The sequence below is a fragment of the Taurulus bubalis genome (genome assembly GCF_910589615.1).
Source record: "Taurulus bubalis genome assembly, chromosome: 1".
In the NCBI taxonomy this organism is placed as follows: Eukaryota; Metazoa; Chordata; class Actinopteri; order Perciformes; family Cottidae; genus Taurulus; species Taurulus bubalis.
Window position 1 is genome coordinate 33,218,807 of NC_136589.1, and position 26,894 is coordinate 33,245,700.

Consider the following 26,894-nt stretch of genomic DNA (forward strand, 5'->3'; position numbering starts at 1 on the left):
TCTGGTTCTTTTAGGGAAATGTCTCTTTCACCCCATCAGTTTTTTAGTTGTACTTTAGCCAGCCAGGCAACTGCAGGTAGATGGAGATGCTGTCTACTCATCTCCCATTACCCTCTATGCTTCAAATCAATAGTTAATTACCTCCAAAAAGCTCTCTTCCTTAAGCTAGAGAAGTGGACAGCACAAGAGAGGCAGAGATTTGCCTGGCAGAAGGATTCAGTGTTACGCAGGGTGAAAACTGCACTCCCACCATTGCTACTTATTGGCCCATCAGTGTCCCTCTCAGAAGCTGCCATTCCATTTTGCACTGCGCCGGCACTTCATTTCTCTCCGCCACACAATTTTCATTCCTCATAACGCAGACACGCGCAGTGAAACAAAAATATTCATGCACAATTTCTCTCTATCATCCCCGCTCTTGCCAAGAAGCCAATGCTTAATAAGAGATTACATTTATGGTGAGGAGACGGTCAGGGGAATGGTGAAATATGTCCACATGTCCTGAACCTGGGAGAGGCACTGGCACTAACTCATTAATAATGGGACAGGCCCCAGGCCCAAGCCCTTAGCTCTCCGTCTCTACTCATTTCCTTTCTACACATCAAAGCTATGTGTGTGTGTGTGTGTGTATGGCTGCCTGTGTGTGAGTGCTGGGGCTCTAGTACTCGCATATCTGTAGTGTGTGTGTGTGTGTGTGTGTGTGTGTGTGTGTGTGTGTGTGTGTGTGTGTGTGTGTGTGTGTGTGTGTGTGTGTGTGTGTGTGTGTTTGTGTGTGCTCGTCAGTTCCTATGAGAAACAGCCTGTGGAGGAGCCGGCTTTTATTTAATCAGAAGTGGAGCAGCTTCCAACCACCATCCGTAATTTCAGACCTATTAACGCTCTGCCTTTAATTCCTCTGAGCGCTGGAGACGCAGCCTCCTCTGGGCTGCTGATTCACTTAAAATTCAAAAAGTACCACAAAGTTGTTGTATTTTTTCTCCCTTTACAGTAGCAACTTCATATATTGGACGTTTAGACTCCAGAAGCAATCAATTTGTTGTATAAACAGTGTGCAGTGTACACTGTGAGCTAAATTGGTATTTGTATCAGTTTGATTGGAGACTTAAAAAGATTTCCCACACACTGAAAGTCGTATCACAATAACCCTGCACCACTCTACCTGCCTCCTCCCGCTCCTTAGTCAGCCTTTGCCCCGCAGCCTTCCTGCTCGCAGCCCTTAAGCCTGAGTCGTTGGGCTTAAAAGTCAAATTAAAGCATGGACTCAAAAACAGATCTCATTATAACAATCATAAATGAAGCCCTTTGTTCCTGCAATCCTACAACCTCAGCAGACTCTTAACCCTTTTCCTGTTCCTGCAAATGCTGCGTCTATTACGTCTTCAGAAACAGACTCATATTTCCCTTTTTTCCCCTTGTAGTAAACCCTATAATGCTTCATAAATGCATCTGTTTTCCACTAAAAAGTAAAAATTGTGGGGGTAGGAGGCAGGTGAGGGAGGGAGGAGGGGATACAAGAGGGAGAGAAGCCAGTAGAAACAACCAATTATTCCCAGACAGGAAGGTTTGGGAGAAGAGGGGGGTGAGAAGGTGGTGTAGCTTGCAACTCTCAGATTTAATTAAAATACATTGAAAAAAATAGTAATAATCGAGAAGTCAAGTCAAAAAAAGGCCTTTGTGGAGCTGGCTAAGGCCAATTTAGGGAGAGTTGGGGTGGACAGGGGCTAAAAGGACCACGGGGTGAACGAGGCTGAGATCTTAGAGGCCCCCAGAGGCCAGGCAGCGTGAACACCGGGTTATAAGACTCAATAATCAATGCTTTCTCTTCTCGCTTCTCAACTGGACACATATCGAAGAGGCTCCTCTTTCCTGCTGACTGAACAACTGTCACCCAATCTCGAGGACAGGTGATAATGGAGGGGAAAAGTCGGAGAGACTGATAAAGAATGAGAAAAGCGCATTTTTCACACCACCATCCTTGAGTGGTGGGAAAGCTGGGCCACTGCTCCCAATCAATTACTCGTATGCCATTTTCCACAAGGTGTGGCTCGGAGGTTTATGTCTATAATTGTGTTTGTGTGCACATTAAGCCAGGATGAGTATGTGTGTGTGTGTGTGTCTGTGTGTCCATGTTGTGTGTTTGCCATTCGAGAGAACTGGCTTGACCAGAAAACAGATGACTCTCACAGTTTGAGGTTGAACTGTGTTCCCGAGCGTCACCGCTTTCCCTCCTGTGCTCTAATGTGTTTCGTATGTTGCTTATGCCGTGGGGCCGCTTATCCCCGAGATTGGACTGATAAGGCCTTAGCCTTCGTCCCACAGTCAGCCACCTGCTCCGACAAGGGCCGAGCAGGAAGCAAGACGGGCGCAACCTAACACTGCTGATAGCATCTCCTCGGCAAATCTCTGGATACAGGAATGTGTGGAAGACACGGGGGGGGCAACGTAGTAAAAGACACAAAATATCCACTCGGCGAGAGAGAGAAAAAACAAGACCAAAAAGAGAGGCTGGGGCGCAGCAGGATACATACAGTATGCTGCTCTCTCTCTCTCTCTCTCTCTCTCTCTCTCTCTGCTCGTTCGCACAATGAGACGTACACAAAAATGTGCACATGCATACTAGCCCCCAACCTGCATCCACCATCTGGCCTTCCCAAGGCTCAGATGTCTCTGGGGTAAGGTGAGCAGTGAGGGGGGACTTTGTGTGTGTGTGTGTGTGTGTGTGTGTGTGTGTGTGTGTGTGTGTGTGTGTGTGTGTGTGTGTGTGTGTGTGTGTGTGTGTATGCGTTGTTTGTGTGTTTGTGTATGTGTGCGAGAGAGAGATAGAAAAAGAGAGATGGAGAATTCAGCTATCATACTATCCAACAGAAATTACGCACTACATCGCCACATCGTCTCATTGACCGCATGCAAGCGCAACACGTTCACATTAAAAAGCAGTACAACACATTTACAGCACTGCAGGTATATGCAGGCAGGGTTTTTTACTAGGGGTCGTCATAGCTGAGTAGGCCGCGTAAGCACACCTTAACACCGACTAGTCTTTTTCACTGTGGACAAAATAAAGCCTCCATCATGGGATGAGGCCATGTCTGCCGCCCCTGCCAGCCATAATGGCTTTAGCACTTTACTGACGACACAGGGACATAAATGTACAATACACACACTGCGGTTAAAAAAAAAAGAAGAAAGCAAAGAAGTGGAAATTGAATTCTACTTCAGGTTGTCCCAGATCAGCAGTAGTGCCTGTGGCCAAAATACACTTGTACACTCATGTGAGCGCTCGCACACATAATCCGTCACGTCTTTTCAGCACTACCACCTCGACCAACGGGCCCGTGTTGCACTTGTATTTTCATTCTTCTCTTTTCTAACCATTTGAAGAGAGCCGGGGAAAGGAGCAATCTTGCATACACTTCCATTAGAGACTCAACAGGACTCTTTTCACAGGCTGCCTCCTTTGCACAGCTGGTTTGCTCACACGCACAAACAACTCACATCATGGAGGAGTGAAGAATGCTTAACTCAACACTGAACTAGTCTCACAAAGTCAGTCTACATCACTACGTGCTGATTTTGTAATACTGGATTTAAGTCTGTGAAGCGGCTGGGAATCATTTCAGAAGACACCATGTATTTCAGACCAATCCTGAGCACCTGCAGTTTGTTTAGATGACAATGTGATGTTGCTCCTCAGAAAAACCACGAAACATTTTAATTTGCTGTGGAATACATCAAATGAAGCGTGATTAAAAAATATATATATATATATATGTTAGACAGAGTTTGGTGGATATTTTGTATGCATTGTGAAATTTCCAAACGGCCAACGTGCTCTTCTAGTTCAAAAAGGCGAAGTGATGACCAACCACAGCTCAGCGAGTTGTCCATTTGTCCAAACATGTGACCGTAGGGTTCATGGTAATGTCTGAATGAAGCAGATGGCTGACAATGATCTACAGCACACCCTTCCTTGTCTCATGAGCACCTATTGAGCCTCGCCAAAGGTGGACTGGCAAAGCTGTGTGTTATATTCGCAATGCTACAACTTTACTCATAATGAGTTTTAATACAAATCCAGCTGCACTGTTTAGAAGAAAAAATGAAATAAAAACTTGCCAACAGAATACTAATAGTGTGATACTTTAAGAACCCAGGAGGCTGATTCAGACTTCTCCACAGTGAGGTCAGAGCAGTGGGTCAGCTATGAGACAGCGCCTCTGAAGCTGAGTATCTGTGTTGCTCAAGGACACTTCAGCAGGGCACCCAGTCTAACCTTTCAAATCAATATACTCTCACGCTCCTTATTAACGTACATCAACGATGTGTGGTTCTGACCTCCATAACTAGTATCCCATACTGCAGCAATCATTAATATTGTTTGTTCAGGAAGCTACACTATCCTACATGACATCCCCTTGGCCCCTGAGGATGAGGCATTACTTTAGCATAGCACAGGTACTTAACGCAACATCCTAAAGGACTGGTTCCAGCACATCACTAATGATCTCTTATCATTCTGAAAGTTGCTGCTGCACGGCACACTGAAGTGGCAGATAGCTGAGACAGCCCAGTGATCGTTTACTTCCACAGCCTTGGTCAAGTAGCAAGCCACTCATTTGTAAAACATAAAAAAAAATATCTCCCTCCATCGGTCTCCCATATTTGTTTTATCTGCCTCCCTCCCAGGTCTGTCTTCCAATCGCTGTCTCATCCCCCTTCCTTCCGTTCCTCTAACCTCCACCACCCAGTTGCAGGCAGTCAAATGAGTTGGCTTATCTTGGTCTAATTGGTTTAAGGGCAAAAAGAAATAAGCAATGGCTCTGTAAGTAGGGGAGAATTACTACCACTGTTGGCAAGAACCGTCCGCTCACCGCGAAGAGAGAGGGCAGAAGAGGAGCGCAGCAAGACAAGGGAGGAATGGGGAGATTAGTGACGGGAACTGAGGAAGACAGAGTAGGATGAAGAAACGAGCGGGGAAAGGGAGGTGTAGAAATAGGCAGAGGAAAGATGATGGGAAAAATGGAGAGAGAAGACAAATGAGGGTGAAGCAGAGCAATGCACATGCTTCTTTTTGTAATGGGATGCAAATCCCTGTCTTCCCTCTCCTCTCTGTTGGCCCTTTGCTTTAGCTCTGATGCCCCTTCAATAACGTGTCGGCGAATGCACTTCTGTTTGCAGATATCATGACTTCCTGTGTGGGGGATTTTGTGCTGTGTGTGTGCGCTGTGTGCTGTGTGTGTTCTGGGTAGCCGTGCCTAGAGTTTAAATTCAAACAGCTTTGAAGTCCTATCATCAACTTTACACTCAAACTGTTTTGGGTCTCTCATCGCACACTCAACACTCAAGATTATGCTTTCCATGTCATTTTTCGGCACAGCTCAGCGTCCTCCCATCTATCCGTTCATCCCCTAGTTCATCAGGTAATCAATTAGGATGTTTGCTGTGAGGTCAAATAATGCTTTCAATTCATGGCAAGTATGTGTCCATATGGTCATGGCTGCTCCTTACTATAAAAGGAACAAACACACACACACACTCGCATGCATACACAGATCTCTGACACTTTGTGATTATCGGCTGATTTGGGCTCCTAATCAGATTAAGGGTGACTGGAAAGGCAGGGATAATGTGGTCAATGGCTCCACTCTCTTTATTTCTTTCTCACTCACTCACACACACACACTCACACACTCACACACACACACACACACACACACACACACACACACACACACACACACACACACACACACACACACAAAAGCAACAGCTTGGAGTTCAGATCAGTGCATATTTTAACCGGCCCATGGGACGACCTCCTTTCAATTAGCGACCCAAACAAGGAAATCACTTTCATCCTTGTTACCGAGGTAACTCATGGGTCATCTCTCTGCCCATCTGTTTCTGTCTGATCCCATCTTTAAGAGGAGAAACCCCACACGCCTTTCCTCGCTGGGGTGCGTCTCTCGTCCCTCCCGCCTTCCACTCATCTCCCTGAATTGACATTCATGTCGTCATTTCGCACAGGGTAAACATTTTAACCTCAAAATATCCATCCTCACAAAGGTACCAATTTCGGCTCGGGCCTGGAATCCATAGCTGTGTTGAAATCTGATGAGCACAAACAAGAAAGCCACCGCCGAATTACAGAGCACAGCCGAGGCCGAGAGCGGTGGAGGAGCAGAGTTGTAAATGATTAAAGAGGAAAGCTGCATGTTAAAAACTCATTTCATGTGTGCTTGTGATTGACTTATTTATGCTATAGGGAGGGGATTCACACAGCCATGGGACGCTGGTGTGTTCCTCTGTATGTCTTATTGGAGAGTATGAGCTACTGTACAATAAAATGAGAGAAGAAACTATATATCTATGATGCTGCCGGGATATCCATTCATCAGCCAATGTCTGAGGCTACAGCCAGTGTTCGGTCCCCAGGGTCCCACAGCGGAAATGAAAAACATGTTTAACTGAGGGGATATTAGCCTACTAGTGGCATTGCCGTTTGTCCAGATAGAGCGTGTGTGAGAAAGGAATGAGGAAATTGGAGGAGATGCACAAACACAAAAAGTGAGACAAGGGAATGGAGATGGATGGAGAGAAAAGAATATACAGGGACAGTCTGAGAAAAAAAGGGGTTGAGGCCGATTGAGTGTTTGTTTCTGTTTTTGTTTTGTTGTTGTTGTTGTTTTTTAATAGAGTGTTTAATTTCCACAGATAAAAAAAAAGAGAAATGTACGCCTTCTTTAAAAAAATCAAAGTTACAGGGAGACTTCCAATCAGTGCGATCCACAATCTAAAAGAGTTTGTCTCAGCGGTTTAAAATGCCACGGAGTGATGCTCATGGGCTCGTGGTAATAGTGTTTCACACAATTCAATGTAAAACGTGACGGGAACCTTGGAGGTTTGACAGGTTTCTAAAACGTAGTCTTCGTTTCCAGCTGTGCAAAACTAATTGCTCGTGGGATAATGCGAACCTTAAAATAGCATTATGTGTACGGGAGACTCCTCCTGTCCTGCACTCCTGATGCACTGAAACATATTCTAGCCACTGATAAACTACCGTAAGCGATTAAACACATGTAAAGTCCTGTTCTTCACAATTACAAAGCGACACCGGTGACAAGCAGCGGAGTGGGAGGACGAGCGCGCCGAAATAAAGGGATTACCACGGCAATCTGCTGCGATCCACGTGTATGACATCCATGTATCCCTGTGCCAGCGGCGCAGCGCTGCCCGACGGGAAACGCTGCAAGCATCCCCAAAACACAGCGCGCCTTGGACAGGAGCGCTCCAATATCTACAACAAGTATAATCCGAAAAACGTTTTATTTACCTTCCATCGCAGAGGATGTGGTGACCAGCACGCATAAAAGCGCAAACAAATCCACTGCCATGGCAGAAAGGTAGTCTCCACGGCCTGTCCCCAAATAACCAAGACGCACGGTGCGCGTCAAAAAGAATCCCTCAGTTGTCAGAGTGGTACTCCAGCAGATAGCCTTGTGTTGTGAGTCACATTTCAAGCCGTAGTAAACAATGTGTGACAATCAGCGCCGGGGTAGAGCGGAGTGTAGGGGCTGAGGGGTGCGAGGAGCGGCTGGGGGGGAGGAGGAGGAGGAGGAGGAGGAGGGGGAGAGGAGGGGGAGGGGGGGAGACCCGACACTGCCCGCTCGCAGCCCCATTAGAGCGTCGGGCCAATCACCGGCTGGGAGCCGAAACTCACGAACCAATCAGCGACCGGCCGCTCCGCCCACCTCGCATTGTCAAAACACAAAACTTTTCCTTGACCTATTTGAAGCGACGTCCGCTTCACTGAAGGGAAATACCGCCACCACTCGGGTGACGTCCGCTACTGCGTGCCAAGCACAACACGTAGCCAAGTCCATTCCCACGGGGAGACGATTCTAAACGACTGTGTACTAGTTCAGTGGCCTGTCGGCCCGTGGTTCACAATAATACTGCTGCTCCCAAAGGGCCTGTTCTCTGTCCCTATTGAAAATGTGTGCCGCACATGAATATCATTCTGACCTAAGACAAAATAAATTGGTATTTTACTCTATTTTCACTCCTAAAGCGACCGTTTGCCAACTCCCACACCCCACCCTGTTGGCGGCATACATTTTTAGAAATGGTCTGAAGTAGCCTGCTACACGCTCTGGTACACGCTCTGGCACCCTCTCTCTCCCGTTATGCTCACACAAGTAAAAACATCATTTGCGCTGACGATGTTCTTTAATAGCGTTTGTTCTGTAATAGCGTTAGCGAATCCAACTGCACATCCTAATGATATTAAACAGGCATTGCACATCCCCCCTTACCCCTGTCGCCCCGTTTGTGTGCACGTGTGCTTCAACAGATGGTCCACACAATGGGCAATTCCCCTCAGGGACACAGAGGGCCAAGGTCTGCCTCAGCAGTAGAGGGGGGCAGTTGCCGCCCTGTGGCCCAGAACCATACACCTGTCTTGGGCTAGATATGTCCCCCATGTCCCTGGAGCTGAAGAATTGGGATGGGGTTGTTAATCTACAGCCTGGGTAGGTCTGGTTTTACCCGGGGCCACTGGATGGCCCAATACTTCAGTGCTGTCTCTTCACAGCATGCTGGCCCAGATACTTTTTACCTGCTTTACTTTTAATGCACTTAATGAATGGGTGAAACAGTCGGATTTTCCAAATATTATGTAGCGTATAGAATGAGAGCCTCCATCTTATTGCACAGTTAGTTCATCTTAAAGAAGCCACACTTCCCTCTTAATTATCTGCACCCTTTGTTCCCCAACACGCCTGAATTGTATCCTTACTGCATCTATCTCTTTGTGCTCCTTTGCGATTCGACTCCTAACCTTTACAATGACAAAAATCAAACACCTTATAAATCAAAAGTGACTCACACTTTATAAATGGTTCTTTCCAGCTGTGGCAAAGATCAGCAGAGGAACTGGGGCCGAAACAGTTGCTTCGGGAAAGTCAGGCAGCGGTTGCTAACACGGGAAAGCAGTTGATGAAAGCATTTGTCATTTTTAATGGTGTGGTGAGGAGTGGCACTATCGTATATAGTGACATGGCACCGCACAGCGTGGCCCCCAGGGCTGGCTGCCATGCAGGTCTATGATAGCCACCTGGCCTAATTTTTCACCAGGCCAGTCATCATAACCTATGACTCCAAAGGGCCTCTCCAAATACAGGAGCAGCACACAGCAATCTGTCCCTGTTTGCTGTCCACGGCCACGGAGGTGGAGGAGGAAGGAAGAGTATGAGGGAGTGAGGAACAATAGTGCTGCTGCCGTAGCACATCCTCCCTTACAATGCACACATAGGGATACAATAATACAGGCGTGCGTGCAGCCGCTCACCCACACAGCACTCAGATAATGATCCACACAGAGCCACACAAGCACTTGCCTACTTCAGCTCAAGAGCCTCAGCCCAATACTAGTACTGAGCCCAAAATCATTGTAGAGAGCCTCTCATTCTCTCTGTGGCCTGATTTCTTCTGTGTGGTTAAGCCTGCAAGTGCAGCATCCCAGTTCTATTATCTTTTCTCCATTCCCCAATTTCTCTGTTCAAGACTAGATTCAAGACAAAATAAAAAGGCAACCTCTCCAGGCAGTGGTATTCTCTGACTTCTGTTTGATTTAAATGTTTTTTTTCTCCATTCTCTGCATTCTGTGAGTTGACCCTAACGTTATTGCGCTTTTGACCTGTAAACATCCAACTGGTATCTTCCTTTCCATGACCAATGTGCCATGACCTTTACATTTCTCCTCTCGGTCTCCTGTTTCCTGATTCCTGTCCGGCTGCTGGGAAAAGAAAAAAATCACAATTGTTCTGTTTTTCTTAGTGGAGTCAAGCAGGAAATACAAAACAACATGAAGAACAGAGAGTACCTGCCGCGCACAAGGACGACCCTTTATGATGAAAAAGACATTGTGCATTTTTTGGAAACAGCGGTATTTACTTAACCGCACATTCATTATTCAGATGTGTGAAGTGCGGAAAGGGGATATAGTTGGTGAAAGGAGGCATCCACACCAAGAAGAGCTGGATGATTGTACTGGCACAGAATGTGAAAGGCAGAAACAGACACACAGGAAAGAAAGAGGAGTTTCCCAGAGACCATGGGAGCTGGAAAGATTTGTCTGGTGATGAATATGAATGCATGAAAATGAAATGCCTAAGTCAATATGGAGACAGTGCAGGGACCCAGGTGACAGAGGAGCGCAGTGCTACCCCCACCCTGGGGGGCTGGACTGGTTATTAGGCTGGGCTTTAGCTTCATCCATCTTCAGGAGTCTGGGTGCTGGCCATTGACAATATGAGAGCAGAGCCTGGGCTGAATACAGATGTGCTCTGGACCAGTGTTCCCCAAACAGAGGGTCAGGACCCACTAGTGAGTCCCAGCCTCAGTCGTATTTTCTGGGTCACGGCTCAAGAGAGGCGATGGAAGATAGGTTGATTGCGAGGGACTCATGTTTTCTTAAAGACTGTACAGACAAAGGCCAGCCTCGCTGCCTGTGTTGTGTATAGTATATACAGTATAACTCAAAAGACTATTTTCTTCAGGGAACTAAAAATGGAACATGGCTGTGAAAAATTCAGCCAGTCGCATTCAATCAGCCATCTATAAAAAAAAGAAAAAAAGAATTTTGAAGGTTAGTGTTCCGCTTGTGGTCTCATACAGGAAATAAGAGTTTCAAGAGCAGAACGACTCTCTGACAGTGGGTCAGACAGAGAGACAGGGCAGGAGCTAAATACAGCACTCTCATTAATCTGCCAATGATGCAGAGACTGATGGTACCTGTCGCCTGCTATCAGCACACACTTCAGAGACATTCACTGCACACAGCACACACAGAAAAGACACATCTGTTGATACAGACAGAGACAGGAACTCAGCCCCATACCATTAGACATGGAAGTACTTATTCCAAATATTCAGTATACAGAACAGGTTTAATACATGTTTGTGTTTTTTTCCTGTGGGGGAGCGCGACAGAGAGAAGAGGGATTACACTCCAGTTCTCCTTGGCGAGACGCGGTGAAAGTGTTCTTCGCTTTAAGTATTGCCGTCTGATTAATAAGTCGTTAGCTCGTTCTATTCAAGATTCAAGCTCTTTAGTTACCATTAATCACAACAACACAATGAGGAGATGCTGCTCGGTATTGAATGAGTAAGAGCGTCATTATAGCTTGCCCTTCGTCAAGTGTGTGTGAGTATGAGAGAGATGGAGGAGGACTGTGAGCTCGGGCCGTGTTCCTACTTGTATTTACTCTTTTTGTGTGTGTGTACGTGCATCATCATGTGCAAACCCACATGTGGTGCGGCTGACTCAAACAGAGAGTGATGGGTAATAGATTGGTGCCTCCCCCTCCTCAGTCACTCTACTCTGTCAGCTGCCATAGTGTTGTCTGTTGCAGACAATGTTCTGGCAGCGAGCACCCAATCTATCTCTCAAAAGGTGCAACCGGTCCCAAAAAACCTGTACGCAATGCACACATAACAGAAAAATCCCTCTAAATCCAACATCATCCCAAACAATGCACTATAAACTAGCAATTTACTTGATGGCCATGGTGATTAGGATGCATTCATTTCTCGTGATTAGGGATCTCTAATCACAGAAGAGGTTAATGGGGTTCTCTTGGCGCATTTAAGAAAGTGTCCTATTAACCGTGCGGCCTCAGCCCCATCCGGTGTTCTCAACCTTTCAATTTATATAGCAGCCTTTTCCACCCCCTTGCCAAAGAGGTGCCTCGACAAAAGCATTTGACACATGGTAAATTGTTTTTTGTATCCCTCAACATGTTATCATGGGCTAGTTGAGCAGAGAGGCTCTTAAAGTAGTTTCCTGGCTCGAAAAAAAGAGACATTTAGGAGGTGGACTTGTTAATGAGGAAAAACAAAACTAGCCTGACAGCTCATCACTTTATGTCAGCTCCCAGTGACAGCCCATCCCACTCATTCCCCGGCTCGTTGTTTGTTTCACAGGGACATCATCAGAATGCATCCCTCCGTCTCCTCCGACCTGTCTTTTTCTCCCCTCCTCCGGCCTGTGACAGATAGTTCAGTACAATCTATCAACCTCAGTCTGCCTCAGCCAAGGCCGATGCTTTGTTGAGGCGCGTATGGACAGAACGCACACACAACAGCCCACATCCCCGAGTCCGTCACGCTAAATGGGATAAACATCTGGCGGTGGAGGGGGAGAGAAAAACTGAGGTCAAATCAATCTGCCCTCTGTCTGCCGTACACTGATCCCCTGTCATAGGCTGACCTCTGCAAAACCCAGCAAATGAAACTCCAGTGCTGCATTTGAATACAAAGAGTGCAGCACTTCAGTCTGACTTGATCACAGTGGACGAGAGAACCTGACGGATGAACTCACTGGTGGACTGAAATGCCTATTCAGGTGATCATTTTAACTGTACAGTTAATGGTGTAATAATCCTGGAAATACATTAGTCTTCTCGTTATTGGAAAACATTTGACCTTCTGTTAATTAAGTAATAACATTGTCTTCTTTCACACTATACAAACGGCTACGGATGGGAATCACCAGAAAGGCCCCACGTTATGATGTTATTGTAATTTCTTTCTGCTTAATTTTTTTACATTTTGCGATATGCTGACTATGCAAACATTGCGATATTCTGCAATTTATTACTTTTTTTCAACTGCAAATTATGCAGCCTCTTAACATCTGTTTTATCGAGAAAGATTAAGTTCTTGGTTCATCTCACTTCAGTGATTTTAATTTCAGCTAAATGGTTTTGTCAGTCAATCAGAAAGACCGACCAACACTGTGTCACAATATGACATTTTCATATTATGATTATTGTCAGAGGAAACATAACGGTTTCACGTATTTGTGATTATTAGAATACTTCTCATAAATATATTTTAATATATTGTAATATTGAATATTGAATGATCAATATTGAATATTTTAACTGTTTTAACTATTTCAACTATTTCCTTTTACGTTAAGTCATAAATAACACCCAATTCAAATGATTAGGAAATAAAAGATTGTAATTTTACTGATAAAAGATTGTAATTTTACTGATAAAAAGATATTACATCAGTAATTTTAATTATGTATTATAGAGCTATTGTTCAGAAGTTAAACAGTGCCAAATATATATTTATGATATAGTGAAAACATTTCGTCAAACAACTGGATTTATTCAAGTTTCTCACCAAAACATTTTTACAAGATTACATTAGGACACATCGTTCAACATTTATTTTTACTAAGTGGAATTTTTAGAAGCTCCTTCTTTTAACTCTAATTCATTCATTCATTATATGAGACTGATTAATTTAATTTAAATATATGTTTTGCAATTTTGTATTGCCTTTTCTTAGCAATTGCTGTTAGCTGAGTGTTGAAGTTTGTGATTACCTTTTGTTTGTGAAATCTCTGTTGTGATTTAGTTTTTCAAATTTAGTTTTCCAATTTGTGGTTGTATACCGCACCACAAGCTAACTAATTTCTAATTAAAAAGGATCTCTTTCGTTTCTGTCATTAAATGCACATGTAGTCACTTTCAGATACTTTTGTGAATACACAATGCATTCACACACACACACACACACACACACACACATACACACACACACACACACACACACCCACACACACACACACACACACACATCAATGGTTCAGGATGTGATGGTGGCTGTGACAGCAGAAAAGAACAAAAGGATTCATAAAAAAATGCACATGCCATCAATAAAGTGTCATAACAGCGGTGCTCAAAGCTTTTTCCTTGGAGGACGGAGAATGTAAACTGATACTTGGCCGTGGGACAACAATGCGCATGGACATTTATTTAGATAATAAGCACTCCTACACAGCAGTTATATTCATCCACCCATGCAAACAAACAATGCCGCAGAGTTAACACACTGACCTTCTAATATTAGCATTGACCTTTGAAAGCTATCTGTATCTCCCAGCATGCATCATCAGATCAATAGACATTGCTGCCAGGTGATGCTTGAAGCAGTATCGGCCTGTTGCAGGCTCAATTACAGGGAACACACACACACACACACACACACACACACACACACACACACACACATTCATGCACACACAAAACGCAACAAAGCGCATGTCAAATCCGAAATGTCAAAAGCTTGTTCTGCACACAGAATGTGTGGTATGTTAGTAATTACTACTGTAATACACACTTTCACTCAGCATTGACTTGTTGACCATTACTAATTGTTAATCAGTGTTTTGTGTTATGCGGTTAGAATCATTGAGCACAAGTGGGAAAGCAATTAACAGTTCCAATCTCTCTCAGTGCATCACTCCTCAACATTTTTCCATGTGTGCCTTTTTCTCCCATTCTTATTCGACTCCGCCCGCCACCTGAATTCAGGTAGCTCAGTCGTCTGCTGTCATCCCCTTATCCAATGAGAAGCAGAGCCCATTACCTCACAGTTTCCCAGTCAATGATTTCTCATTTAGACCACACTCCCCAGATCCTCAGCTCATTGAGGGCTTGATAGATGACCTGTCAAATATGCATGTGTGTGTGTGTGTGTGTGTGTGTGTGTGTGTGTGTGTGTGTGTGTGTGTGTGTGTGTGTCTGTGTGTCTGTGTTTGTGTATAGAACTTACCCGGGGCAGGAGACAGGTGCAATGAGAAAACAGATTTAAAGCACCACTGGGTCAGAGTCCCCCCAGCACTTTCGTTCCTAAAAAGTTTAAATCTTTCACAGTGACGGCATCTTCATCAAGTACTCAATTTTGTTTTTCGCAAAGGAAAAATTGAATGAATAATACAAAGCTTTGGTAACGTGTTTTAAATAACCTACTTTATGGAATGTTGTTTTCTTATGCACACGCAATAAACGCTCATCGCTCCTGTCCATGTGTTAATGGAATCGCAGAAGCATATCAAGCAGAGCAGTCGCACTGGAAAAGGGACAAAAATGAATATACTGTATATTCATACTGAGAACAAGCTTGATTTTGTTCAACAATGCATTTCACAGAGGAAAAGGATACCTGCATAAAGCTGGAAATAAATAAATAAATCATGAGACAGCCCAAGGATGTCTTGGCATAACAAAAAGGTGTTGAATATTTTTCTCCCTGAGGACTTATTGTCAGTGGCACTCCAAAGTCGCACGTTAGCACACTTGTTTATTCATTTCCTGTTCGTACAAAATGGGATATCATATTTCTTGTACACAAAAAATAGTAATATAGGACTGTATATAGAATATTGCATACTTAATACAATTATGTACTGTGATATGCCATTTTGAGCCTGCCGGAGAAAAGAATACGCTCTGCCTTTGTACAGTTGAATCTATCACTAAACTGACCACTCTTCTACAATATAATAGTGCTGGTGGGAACGAAGGAGCCCGAAAGACAATCACATCCCCAATTTACTGTAATACAGTATCAAATACTTTGTTGACGCCACATAAATCCTGATCACACTATCATGTTTTAGCAAGGAGGGAGGAACCCTGAAACTGATGTGCTGTGTGCCCCCCAGAGACCACAAGAAGCATCATCCAGCCTCCACTTGGGTCTGCTAATATGAGAGAGGCCTACATTGCAGCAGTTCATTGCAGGTTTACAGGACTTCACATCGGGGATTATCCTCTTCTTTTGTCCTCCAAGATAGACAGAGTGACAAGTTCAGCAAACCAACCTCTCCCCACAGCCCCAGCCACTCCCAGCTGAACTCCAAGAGGACCATGACCACATAGAAGGCCGAGGGGGGTCAGAGGTTATTATGGATTGGTTGAGGTCACACAGAAGACGTGGGTTGCTCAAACGTCCGCTGGATTCATGAAGTGTCATCAGGAATCGTTTCAAGCTGCTGGAAGAGTGTGTCGACACCGAAGCATTTGCGGTAATTATGTATTTGTGTTGCTATTTTATTTATTATCTTGTGTGTGCAGCACGGGAAAGGCATGCCTGTTGTTCCTGGCATTGAGCGAAAACACATCCTGTGGCGCCACACAAAACACTTGATTGGCTGCTGGGATCAGCGTGCTGTGGTGCCACAGCGCCACCTGGCGGATCAAGACGCGCCCCTGCAACTAAACGTGGCCACACATTATGAGGAGGCTGGTGATGATGGAACATGCTGTTTGTTTGCAGAAAGACAAGAAAAAAAGGTTTCTTGAAGAAATATAAATAGAATCTGATGTTATTATCTACCTTATAAATTCTACGTTGTAAAAACCTTTGTTTATGAATGTAGTTTGTGAATGTTGATGACCTCATGGAGAGTCTTTGAACTCAAATGCAATGCATTGTCAACGTGGAAAATATACAATATTTTATTGATTTGCTTCAGTGAAGTTTTACATTTCTTTCACTCAATTTGTGGATTTTCTTTATGGCTGAATTAGCTTAGTATTTCATTCAGATGTTATATTTTGTATCCTTTGTCTGACACATAACATGATATTTAAAAAAAATACATATATATATATATATATATATATATATATATATATATATATATATATATATATATATATATATATATATATATCATGTGAATGTGTGATCCACCACATATTTTCTCCTGGAGTACTGTAATCAGGAACGTACTCTCAATAAGGTAACATTGACCCCTATGATGACAATTAGGAACCAAATCCAACCCTGTGCACAATTGTATTACAGCAATTGAGGAATAATACATACTTTTATCATTCTGTGGATGTCACGGGAGCACAATATTAGGACCCAAATGCAGACCACGGAGACGGTATAAGAGAATGGAAACAGTATTTATTGAATCCCAAGGGTGTGTGGGGAGCCTGTGGTGTGAGTCCCGTGGCTCGACGCTGGAGCCTGGTGTGATGTGCAGGTTGCGGTGTGAGTCTGGAGGCTAGACACCGGAGGCAGGCAAGGCAGGCAGGTCGCGGTGTGAGTCCCGTGGCTCGGCCAGAAACAGTCTGGGGGCATGGCCGGAGGGCGGCCACCAGGTGTGCAGAAACAGTCCGGAGGACAACCATCAGACGCACAGATGCACTTGGGCTTCGGAGAGCGGGGGTCCGGAGGCTGCTGGGGCTCCGTAGAGCTAGGTGGGGGCTCCGTAGAGCGGGACGGGGGCTCCGGAGACTGTGTCCCCTGGGAAGACCAGGACTCTAGACAGGACGGGGAGCCGGGGGACTCTGATGGGGGCCGGGAACGGGTGCGAGGAGGCAGCGGGGACATGGACGGCTGCAAGGAGGCAGCGGGGGCATGAGACAGCTGAGAGAAGGCAGCGGGGATATGGGACGGCTGCAAGGAGGCAGCGGGGACACAGGACGGCTGCGAGGAGGCAGCGGGGACACTAGACGGGTGCGAGGAGGCAGCGGGGACACTAGACTCGGGGAAACTTGGCTCGGGGGTGCCGGGCTCGAGGAAACTGGGCTCAAGGAAACTGGGCTCGGGAGTGCTGGGCTCGGGGAAACTGGGCTCGGGGTTGCTCAGGAGTGCTGGGAACAGGTTGGGGCGCCGGCAGGACACAGGGAGCCGACTGGACCTGGGGAGCAGGGGTCGACTGCAGCCCGGAGGCACAGCCGGGTCTGGGATTGGCAGCGGCACCGAGGCGGAAGCCGGGTCTGTGACTGGCACCGAGGCGGGAGCCGGGCCTGGGTCTGGCAGCGGCACAGAGGCGGAAGCCGGGACTGGGGCTGGCAGCAGCACAGTGGCGGTGGCCGGGACTTGGGTCTGCCGAAGCTGCTGTGATCCAACAAAAGGAAATCGGGTAATCGGGTTGAGGGCTGGGTCCATGATGGTCGCTGGGTCCGTAAAAACACATGGCACACAAAACAAACAGGGGAAAGACAGACACAAGAGGAGAGGAGATTTGGAGGAAACAGGTTTAACACACAGTGGGTCAGACAGGGATCCTGACAGTGGATGTTGTTTTAAAGAACAGTTTGGTGCCTGCTATTCGTTCTTAATCATTCTCCCTCAGTCTTATTTGGTGCCCTGGTTTCTCAGGGTTCCAGCATTAATAGGATCCAGTGATGGGCCGTCAGGGCCTTCTCTGCTGGCCTAAACAGAATCACAAAGTTATAGCTATTTTATAATTTAATTGTTTTTCACAAATACACTACTTGTATTATAATTATTTTTCCCTATTAGCTTATTTTCTCATTGTACAGCTCCTGTGTTCCTCTGTTGCTCTGCTTCCAGCCTGCTGCGCGGCACGGCTGCTGGTTAAGACCGCTCATCCAACCACATTTCTATGGAATCGAGAGCGGGTTAAACTATATGGAGAGGCCTTCTAGCATTAGAATCAGAGCTCCATGTTAAACAGCTGATCACTGAACACGCAGGTAGAAAATCCACGGCCTGGCATCTTGTAGCAAAACAAGAGGGGAACAGAGAGAGGAAATGAGAGAAAGAGGAAGGGATGGAGAGGAGACCACTTCAATTTGAAAGACTAATTTTAGCTTAAGAGTTTGTAGTTGCAGTGGAGGGAAAGACAGAAAAGTTTTACAATGTGCCAGCTGGCTTGACCTATGATAAGAAGGGGTACGCTGTGTGTGTGTGTGTGTGTGTGTGTGTGTGTGTGTGTGTGTGTGTGCCGGGTACGATGGACCACTCTGACTACGAGACTCACGGAGGCCTGGTGGAAGAATGCAGCAGCACACTATCAGAACTGTAGCATGTGGTGCTAATTCCAGACCGGAACATGGACGACACTTATCTACGTGGACCAGACGAGCCAGAGGAGCATCAAGAACAAGACAAATAAAAGTGTGTTCCCACCAAAGGCGGTGCGAATATTCACGCCGTGTCAAAGGGGGCGTGGCTTATCTCTGTTGCTTCTCTCCGTGAAAAGAGCTTTCATTTCCGCTATCGACCATGGAATAAATAACCATTATTTCTGCGTTATACTTGTTGTGGAAGTCCCAAAAATGTCGGAACATCAAACGCCCTTGTGTTTGGGTTCATAACACCATCCGTAGCCGCACACAGCTCAGTGAATTTCACCTCCAGGAACTGCGTCTGACTTATTTCTGTAAAACAGATACCGTTTCCACCATCCACCATGGGAATAACCACTAGTTCTGCTTTATACTTGTTGTGTTGACACCCGGACCAAAAGGAGTCCACTGACCAACAGGAGTCATGTCCCCCTGTACACCTGCTTCACAAGTGCTGAAAATTATTTGAAGGACTTTTACCATATACTCAAAAGAGTTTATTTAATCTGGAGATTTGAAATACTGCATAGTACTACACGAAAACATAAGGTTACATACAGTTATGTATAATTTATACAACTGATTTGTTTATACTTCTTTTCATCTTCTAGAACGGCAAAAGGATGGAGGACGGCGGTGGGGACATTGGAGTACATGGGGTCGGAGCCTTCATGGACCTTGCACCGGAGTAGGGTCTCCAAAACCCCCCAAACCTTACCAGCCTGGTGCCACTGGCTCTGGCCCGGTGTTCACCCGGCTCCCTTACCTCTGCTGCAGTCTTCCACTCCCACAGCCTCTTTCATTCACATCTATTCCGCCCCTCCATCCTTCACTCTCCTCTTCCTGTTCTTGAGACAAACTGTCCCACAGGAGACTCACACCTCAACCACTCCCTTCTCCATCTCTAACCACAACAGATGGTCTACTTCCTGTTCTAAATTTAGAATGTGATTTGTGTTTATCATAACTATATAATCATCACTGCTTCTTTCATCTCTAACCACAACAGATGGTCTACACCCTATTCTAAATTAAGAATGTGATTCATGTTTATCATAACTATATTCAATTAATGTGCAATGTTACTGATCATTGCCGAACACTTCAATAGAGGGTCATAAGACCAAAAGTAAGGTGTAATTCTTGAAAGGAATTTGCCTATACTCAAAATTCTTACTCACATTTATCACTATTCTGTGGAAATGTTGTTCCTCATTTTTATCGCTGTTCTGTGGAAATGTTATTTATTATTGCCTTTGTGTACACTTGTACAGGGTTTTAAAGGCCATGTGGCTTATTTCAGGTGCTAATGTATTGGGAAATGCTATGATGACTCATCCTTTTACTGAAAGTGTTCTCCAAGTTCAGCTGACCAATAATAACGAGCATACAGCAAAAACACCCAATCTGAAGCATATAAAGGAAGCAGCCTGTCATTTGTCTCTATCACAGGCTCGATCCCATCCAACTCCAACCAACACAACAACCCTCATCCGGACAGAGAGACGTCAGCATGCTCCTGCTCCTCTTCTTGTTTGGTCTGGCTCTGGGTGCCGTGGCTCCTGCTGCAGAAGCCAACTACACTTAGGCGCTACTGCAAGACAACTGTCCCGATTTCTGGATCAGCTTCAACAACCACTGCTACAAGTATGTGAGCAATCGGATGCACTGGGCTGATGCAGAGATCCACTGTGTGTCCCTGAAAGCCCACCTGGTGTCCATCCACAGTCTGCAGGAGCACCGCTTTGTTAACGCCCTGATCAAGAGCGCTGATGAGTTCTTCAACTCATGGTTCTGTGAGAAAAATAACTGTCTAGACATGACAGTAACATGTCCACCGTTTTAGCCACAACATCAGAAGTGACAAAAGGAGAAACAAATCTCTGACCACATCTCTGCACTGTGTTAAACAGCTGAGCACTGAATCCGCAGGTAGAAAATCCACGGCCCGCCATTGATAGGATCTATCTAAGCTTCATAAAAAGGGCCGCTAGTCACCAACTGTTCAACATGAACTACAACCATGGTCCAGATGTTCTGATGCCAAGGACATATCATTTCTCAGTACTCCACTTATATTAATACTTATTTGTATTTGTATCAGTTTGGGGCCAATATGGAGCAAACACTGTGGATGGATACCAGCAATTAAATAAGAATGTGTGTTGTAAAACCAAGCTGTTCAACTTTTACGATGTCTGTGTCTTGTATTCTTTCCTTGTTGTAACTGAAATGATTAAACACACTTTTTATGGGACGAACTAAGCACACACCATGGATAAAGGTTTCTAAACGTAAAAAAAAATCAAAAAAGAGTCCATGCATGAATTAACAGATGTCAAGTAATAATAGCAACAATTAAGATGTAAACAAGTGTAATCTTTACAATACAGACATTCAAATAACAGTGTCTCAGACACATTTAAACAATAATTTAAACCAAGCTTCAGACACGAGGGTTTAGCTGGTATTACCATTAGTTATAGTTTACAATAGATTAATTATATAAGTACAACAACAGATGCATGTCAATTGTTTATTTTTCTCATCAAGAGTGTCCCTATAATCATAATATATATTGTATGTGTCCATTCTGCTCATTTTGAGGGCTCTAATGCTTTCTTGGATGTAATGAGACTCTTTCCCCACTGGGTGGCAGTATGTGCATATCTGCTCTGTTCTTCCTGAGGGAGAACTGTGAGCTCTTTTGTAGCTTGACCCAATCTCATATTCAGTCATCTGACAGAGGCAATGATGTGAAGCCCTTGATCTCAGATATAAGTATCCATGTAAAATTATATAACAACTCAGCTCGATAATGGGGAGAGAAAATCAGAGAGAGGAGCAGGAGGCTTTAGTTGAGTTACAAGGCAGATCAAAGAGTGAGAAAAAAAGGTGACAGAAAATGTCTGGTGAGCCAAAAGGCAAAAGAGTGCAGCGCACATTTGCAGCCATGTAGGGAGATCTCGATGTAGACTTCCTCTGCCAGTTCTTAGCTGAACTTCCAGAGTTTACACTGAAATTACAGGGGATCTCACTCTTTGAATTTTTGGCATTTTGATGTGAAAGCCTGCATGCATTCTTTCAGTAATCCACATAACAGTAGATGGGATTAACTAAGACAATAGGATAGTTACTTCAAATACCATGTTTATTCAACCAAGCATTCATTTACTGTCACGGAGCTATGAAAGATTAGGGAAGGTTTACCATTGCACCTGCTGCCCAGGAGAGAATCAGACACAAAGGAAATGTTCTGCACTGCTTCAGGGATTTAAACTACTTCAGCTACTCAAAGAGTTGCTTCATACTGGAATGGAAATGTATTGAAAATGTTATATATTACATCATATTTTAATGTATTTTTAGATATTAAGTGCACCGCCCTGGTAGCATGTCACCTACCGTGAGCCATGATGGAGCCGGAAGGCAAAGGCAGATCAGGGTGTGTTGAGCTGAGGGGATTTTATTGACAACTGTTTAGCCCCATTGAGGTGATATTTCAAACGCGGAGACCATGTAAGGTTTTCGAAGCGGTCGCTCATAAGAGCGCTGTGAACCAAAGGGCAAGCTGAGAGCCAGAAGGATGAGAATAACTCGGGTGCATTTGTGCAGTTGTGTGTGCTGGTGAGCGAGGGAGAAGGTGAACAGCTTCACACACAATCGATAGCTGACAATGTGAATGTGTCTCCTTATTTGTGTTTACAGAAGCAGCTGCTGAGGGATGTGGGACTGCGGAGAGATACATCATAATTTCAGTGAAATTGAATAATAGAATTGGTTCACTGTATGGAGAGAAACGCGCCCCACCACTGAGTATAGAAATGTATTAAGTATGAGATTGATTATAAAAGCAATATGAGCGCTGGGATTGTGAAATTTATTCGGACACAGAAAGTCTTTGAATGCCCGTGTTATGACATCAGACAGACGCTGTGTGAGGAAGGTCGACCCACAAGGGCAGACTGTGTATTTTAGCCCAGTTGAGAGGCAGATAGGGTGGCACTTGAGAATTACTTTGACATACTTAAATATTCATCATCTTGGTAAAGAGCGCTGCGCTGACTCAACTGCATGTTCAATTTTTCACTCCTATAATTTGTAGCCTTGTGACCGACAGAAACGTATAGCACCTCTGCTTGGGAACCACACAGTCCTTAGCTTCTGTTCACACACTGAAAGCACTGTGGACAAAGCAGAGCTGAATGTGAAGCGTGGCATTTCAGCCTCCCATTGGATCACGGTCAAGTACATACACCTTGTTAAAACCACCCTGAGGGGGCTGATCACCCCATTGTCTATACGCACAGAAACAAGACAAAGCACTTAGTGTTCTCCGAACATGCGGCAATTTCTTTTTTCCTGTGTGGCAACACCAGACAACAGCTGTCACCTATGACATCATCACTGGAGTGCATTGGCCCTTTTGAGGTGGCAGTGTGCCCTGATGCGCTCCGGGAAACAATTTGGACAGATGTTATGCACAAACAACTTAATTTTCTTCCCCTCCCCTCCTGTTTTTCTTAAGAAAACTAGATACATTTAGCATGAATGTAAAACCTTGTAACAGGAATACAACTATATATATATATATATATATATATATATATATATATATATATATATATATATATATATATATATATATATATATATATATATATAAACCTATTTGAGATCAAGATAAATAATCCTACTTTAAGTCCTTTAAGTGGTTATTTAGTTTATCTTGTCTCTTTTAGTTGACTCAGTTCTAAGTTCTCATTCTATCATATTTGGATATATTTAACCATTTATGTATATATATATATATAATTTTAAATTGTTTTCATATTCTGTCAAAAACACACATACACATACAAATAAACACACAAACCAACCATTAAAGAAAGAGTACACAGGCATGTTGAAAATCTTACAATGTATATAATTGACACAAGATTTCAGGTACAACAGCAAATGAGACATTTGTATTTTTCAAACCTCTTTCTGGCATCTATCTTCACCATAAGCACAAACTCTCCATAGGTTTCTGAAAACAACAAAAACCAAAGTACATAAAAACAAGAGAATTAAAAGGACTTGTTTCCTCATATATTGGCACCTTTAAGAAATTCCTCTCGTATTCAACTCAGTGTAGAATAAAGCCTTCTGTAAATGGTCTCACCAGCTTTGCATGTTTGCCACCTAATGAATGAGAGCAGGATTGAGGTGCATAAGCTGATTTGAGATCAGCAGTCTGGACAAATGTTTCTCCTGCCTCCTCTCACACACAGGGGCTTTGTTTTTACACTGTTTCACCACCGTTGAACAGGAGACGTCTTGCTGGGCCAGATCTATCTGCATACACACATCCCCGATCAATAGTCGTTCCTGGAAGGTGTTGACTCGCGCATTGATCGACCATCTTGTGATGTCTTTGTGCAGACAATGCCATTTATTGGCCTCATAAAAGTGCAGGTTTTATAAAAGGGAGGGGGGACTTTGAGCAACAAATTAATGAGATCAAAAGGTAGAGAAGGAGAGAGAGGGGGTTGTGCAAATTTCAGCCGATGACATTGTGAGGCAGTCATTGAAACTGAAGTTGTGAGTCGTAGTCGTCTTTGAATTGGAATGTCACCATCACAGTTGGAGTCATTTCTCATTCTTTACTGGGCTTAGTGTGGACTTTCATGATCATTTGCAGATTTCTATTTCTCGAGGGTCACAAAAAGAAGATCCATGTGGTGCTCTTACACATTCTTCTTTGTTCAAAATATTATTTTGTATATTTTTCCCCCCTACTGGACTTTTAGAATTGAAAAATAGACCCCAACCTTAGACAAAGTGTCGAAGGCAGTCACAGGCAGATTTATTTAACCAGAAAGTAACAGAAAGACAGACACTAGCACACCGACACACAGCATTCATTAATTAGGCATGTCAAAAACAGGAAAATATCTCCAAGGTAACATGTCAGGTAACACTTATGACAACAGCCTCACCCATTTTCAGCGCAGTAATTAACCAAGAATCTAACAGATGCGCTTCTCAAACTTTGACAGAGCCCCCAACAACTTAATAGGATCTGCAGTATTATCAACTGTCAAGGGCAAATAGTTGTTTTTTCCATAAAATGAATGAAACCTATATGCACCTATTATTTGATAATACCATTGTTCATCTGAAGCAATTGTGTATTTTAAAACATGTGTCAATTTACACATATAGACAATACCTTTACAATACTGACATACCATCAATCAGATTGGGAGTCAATAGAGTAGCATTTGGAAAATCCCATTTTAGAAAAACAAGCTAAAATGAATCTCCCATTGCTGTTGGACAATGTCAGTCCAATATATTTCAATACATTTAATTTCCTTACAATCCAAACGTTTCATAAAGCCTCCATCGTCCGACCATCTTTTCCTCCATCAATCAAAGATAAGTCCACACATTCACTCACAAACACGCGTACACATACACACATGCAAGCGTCTTCCCATCGCCCTGCACACAGCGTTCCTAAATGAGAGCTGTGACATTTCTTTGAATTAAAATGTGATATGGGTTTCCTCGTCAGGAAAAGCCTTGCACCGTGTTCCCATAACATTCCCAGTAAGGTTGACACCTAATGAAGCACTGTGTCATTGTCATATTGCCCTGCCACCGTGTAGAAGCATGAGGAACGCTTTAAAGGTCATTATGAGTGATGAGCCGGGAGAAGGGTAGAGGTACGAGGGGCTGGGAATTAAGAGGCACTGATAGAGAAAAGTTGCAGAAAAATGGAAGGCAGATATGAATACACTATGACAGATGATGAATGAAATGAAAGTTATATCACACAATGATCTGGCTGTTATAAAATGTTGATACTTAATTTGGTTATTTTCTTTCTAGAAAACAACAAAGACGAAATAGAAATATGTACACTGCGGTGTCTGCCATTCAAATAGTAGGATGATTCAAAGACGTGCGTGGTGTGGCTTTTACTGTGATATGGATCAATGCTGCAATTAGACAAAAACACAATATATTGCAAGTTGCATTTATGATGCTAATCACAGGAGCACTGGGGCTTTGAAGAGAGCGTAAAAAAACACATTATACTTTTGCTCTGCTGTGCACATAAAAAAAGGAAAAAAAGAAGCCGCTACAGGACAGTGGTGTTTTCCGCTTGTGCTTCTGTGTACATTTCTGTTCTGCTACACACTTCTGAAATCACGAACTGTCAATCTTTTGCTGTGAAGGCAATCTCAAACCGACACCCCCCCACATTCCGCATATGGTGCTCTATAGGGGGAAGCTGCTGTCACCTGAGACCCGGCCCAGCATGCATTTTGCTTACACCAGACTCTCAAGTTGATCCTACACAGCCAGCAGGGTCTTGAGAGAGAGTGAGATCTGCCCCAGCATGGGGTGTGTGTGGGGTGAGGGGGAATGCAGGGATGAGTGGATGGATGGAGCGGTGTCACGTTACTCCCACGTTAGACGATCATGTCGGTGTGAATGTGATCACGGCTTTTTTTTACAGCTTACGTGATGAAATGGCAAAAGGTGCTGACGCTCGCATCCTTGCTGTGAGAGAGTGTGTGTAGGTGTCATGGCATTGTGACGCCTAATGCATGAAGAGGTCTGCTGGGTCGTGCTGTCCAGATCATCCCCCTTTAAAAGTCATCAATATTGTATTTCATTTAAGTTTGTGGTTTGTGATTAAACCACTCTGGGGCCTGCTGCGAGTTATTGATCAATACATTATTCTACTGAACATAAGTGCTGTTTTTAAGGAGTGGAATTACAAATCTGAGCGCCAATGCAAAGCCCATTTTCCCTCTCCCCATGGTGTCAACACCAACATACTGTTAGCAATATAGTCTTACACATGTTTTAGGTACAGATATAATCTCAGAAAACCCAAACACCAGAAACAAAACATTAGAAGATGCAAAAAGACCAGCTCTAATGGTGTTATAATATAGCAAGAAAGAAAAGAAAAGAGCAGAACCCAAACACTTATGAATACTCGTAAATCCATTTTGTTCTAATCCAAAACCAACATGAAGTCCATCCAAGTGATATTTTTGTTGTTGTTTCGTTTTTACTTATTTAGTTTTGACAAAGTAACTAACTCCCAACAACTCCTCCCTCCCCTTTCAGACTCTCCCCAACCTCCATGTCCCAAACTCAGTCCCAGTTGGTAGATTCCCCCGTCAA

At 44.0% G+C, this 26,894-nt stretch overlaps 1 protein-coding gene across 1 annotated transcript in view; it reads right to left on the minus strand.

Moving 5' to 3' along the window:
* The window catches only part of ephb1 (EPH receptor B1), a gene marked incomplete at both ends in the record, with an annotated part of 136,596 nt that extends 129,202 nt beyond the window's left edge, over positions 1-7,394 (minus strand). Inside the window, one exon of the mRNA XM_079227671.1 lies at positions 7,334-7,394. Within this exon, the coding sequence (XP_079083797.1) occupies positions 7,334-7,394 (61 nt within the window). The remainder of the gene's footprint in view (positions 1-7,333) is intronic.
* Between the last annotated feature and the right edge of the window lie 19,500 nt (positions 7,395-26,894).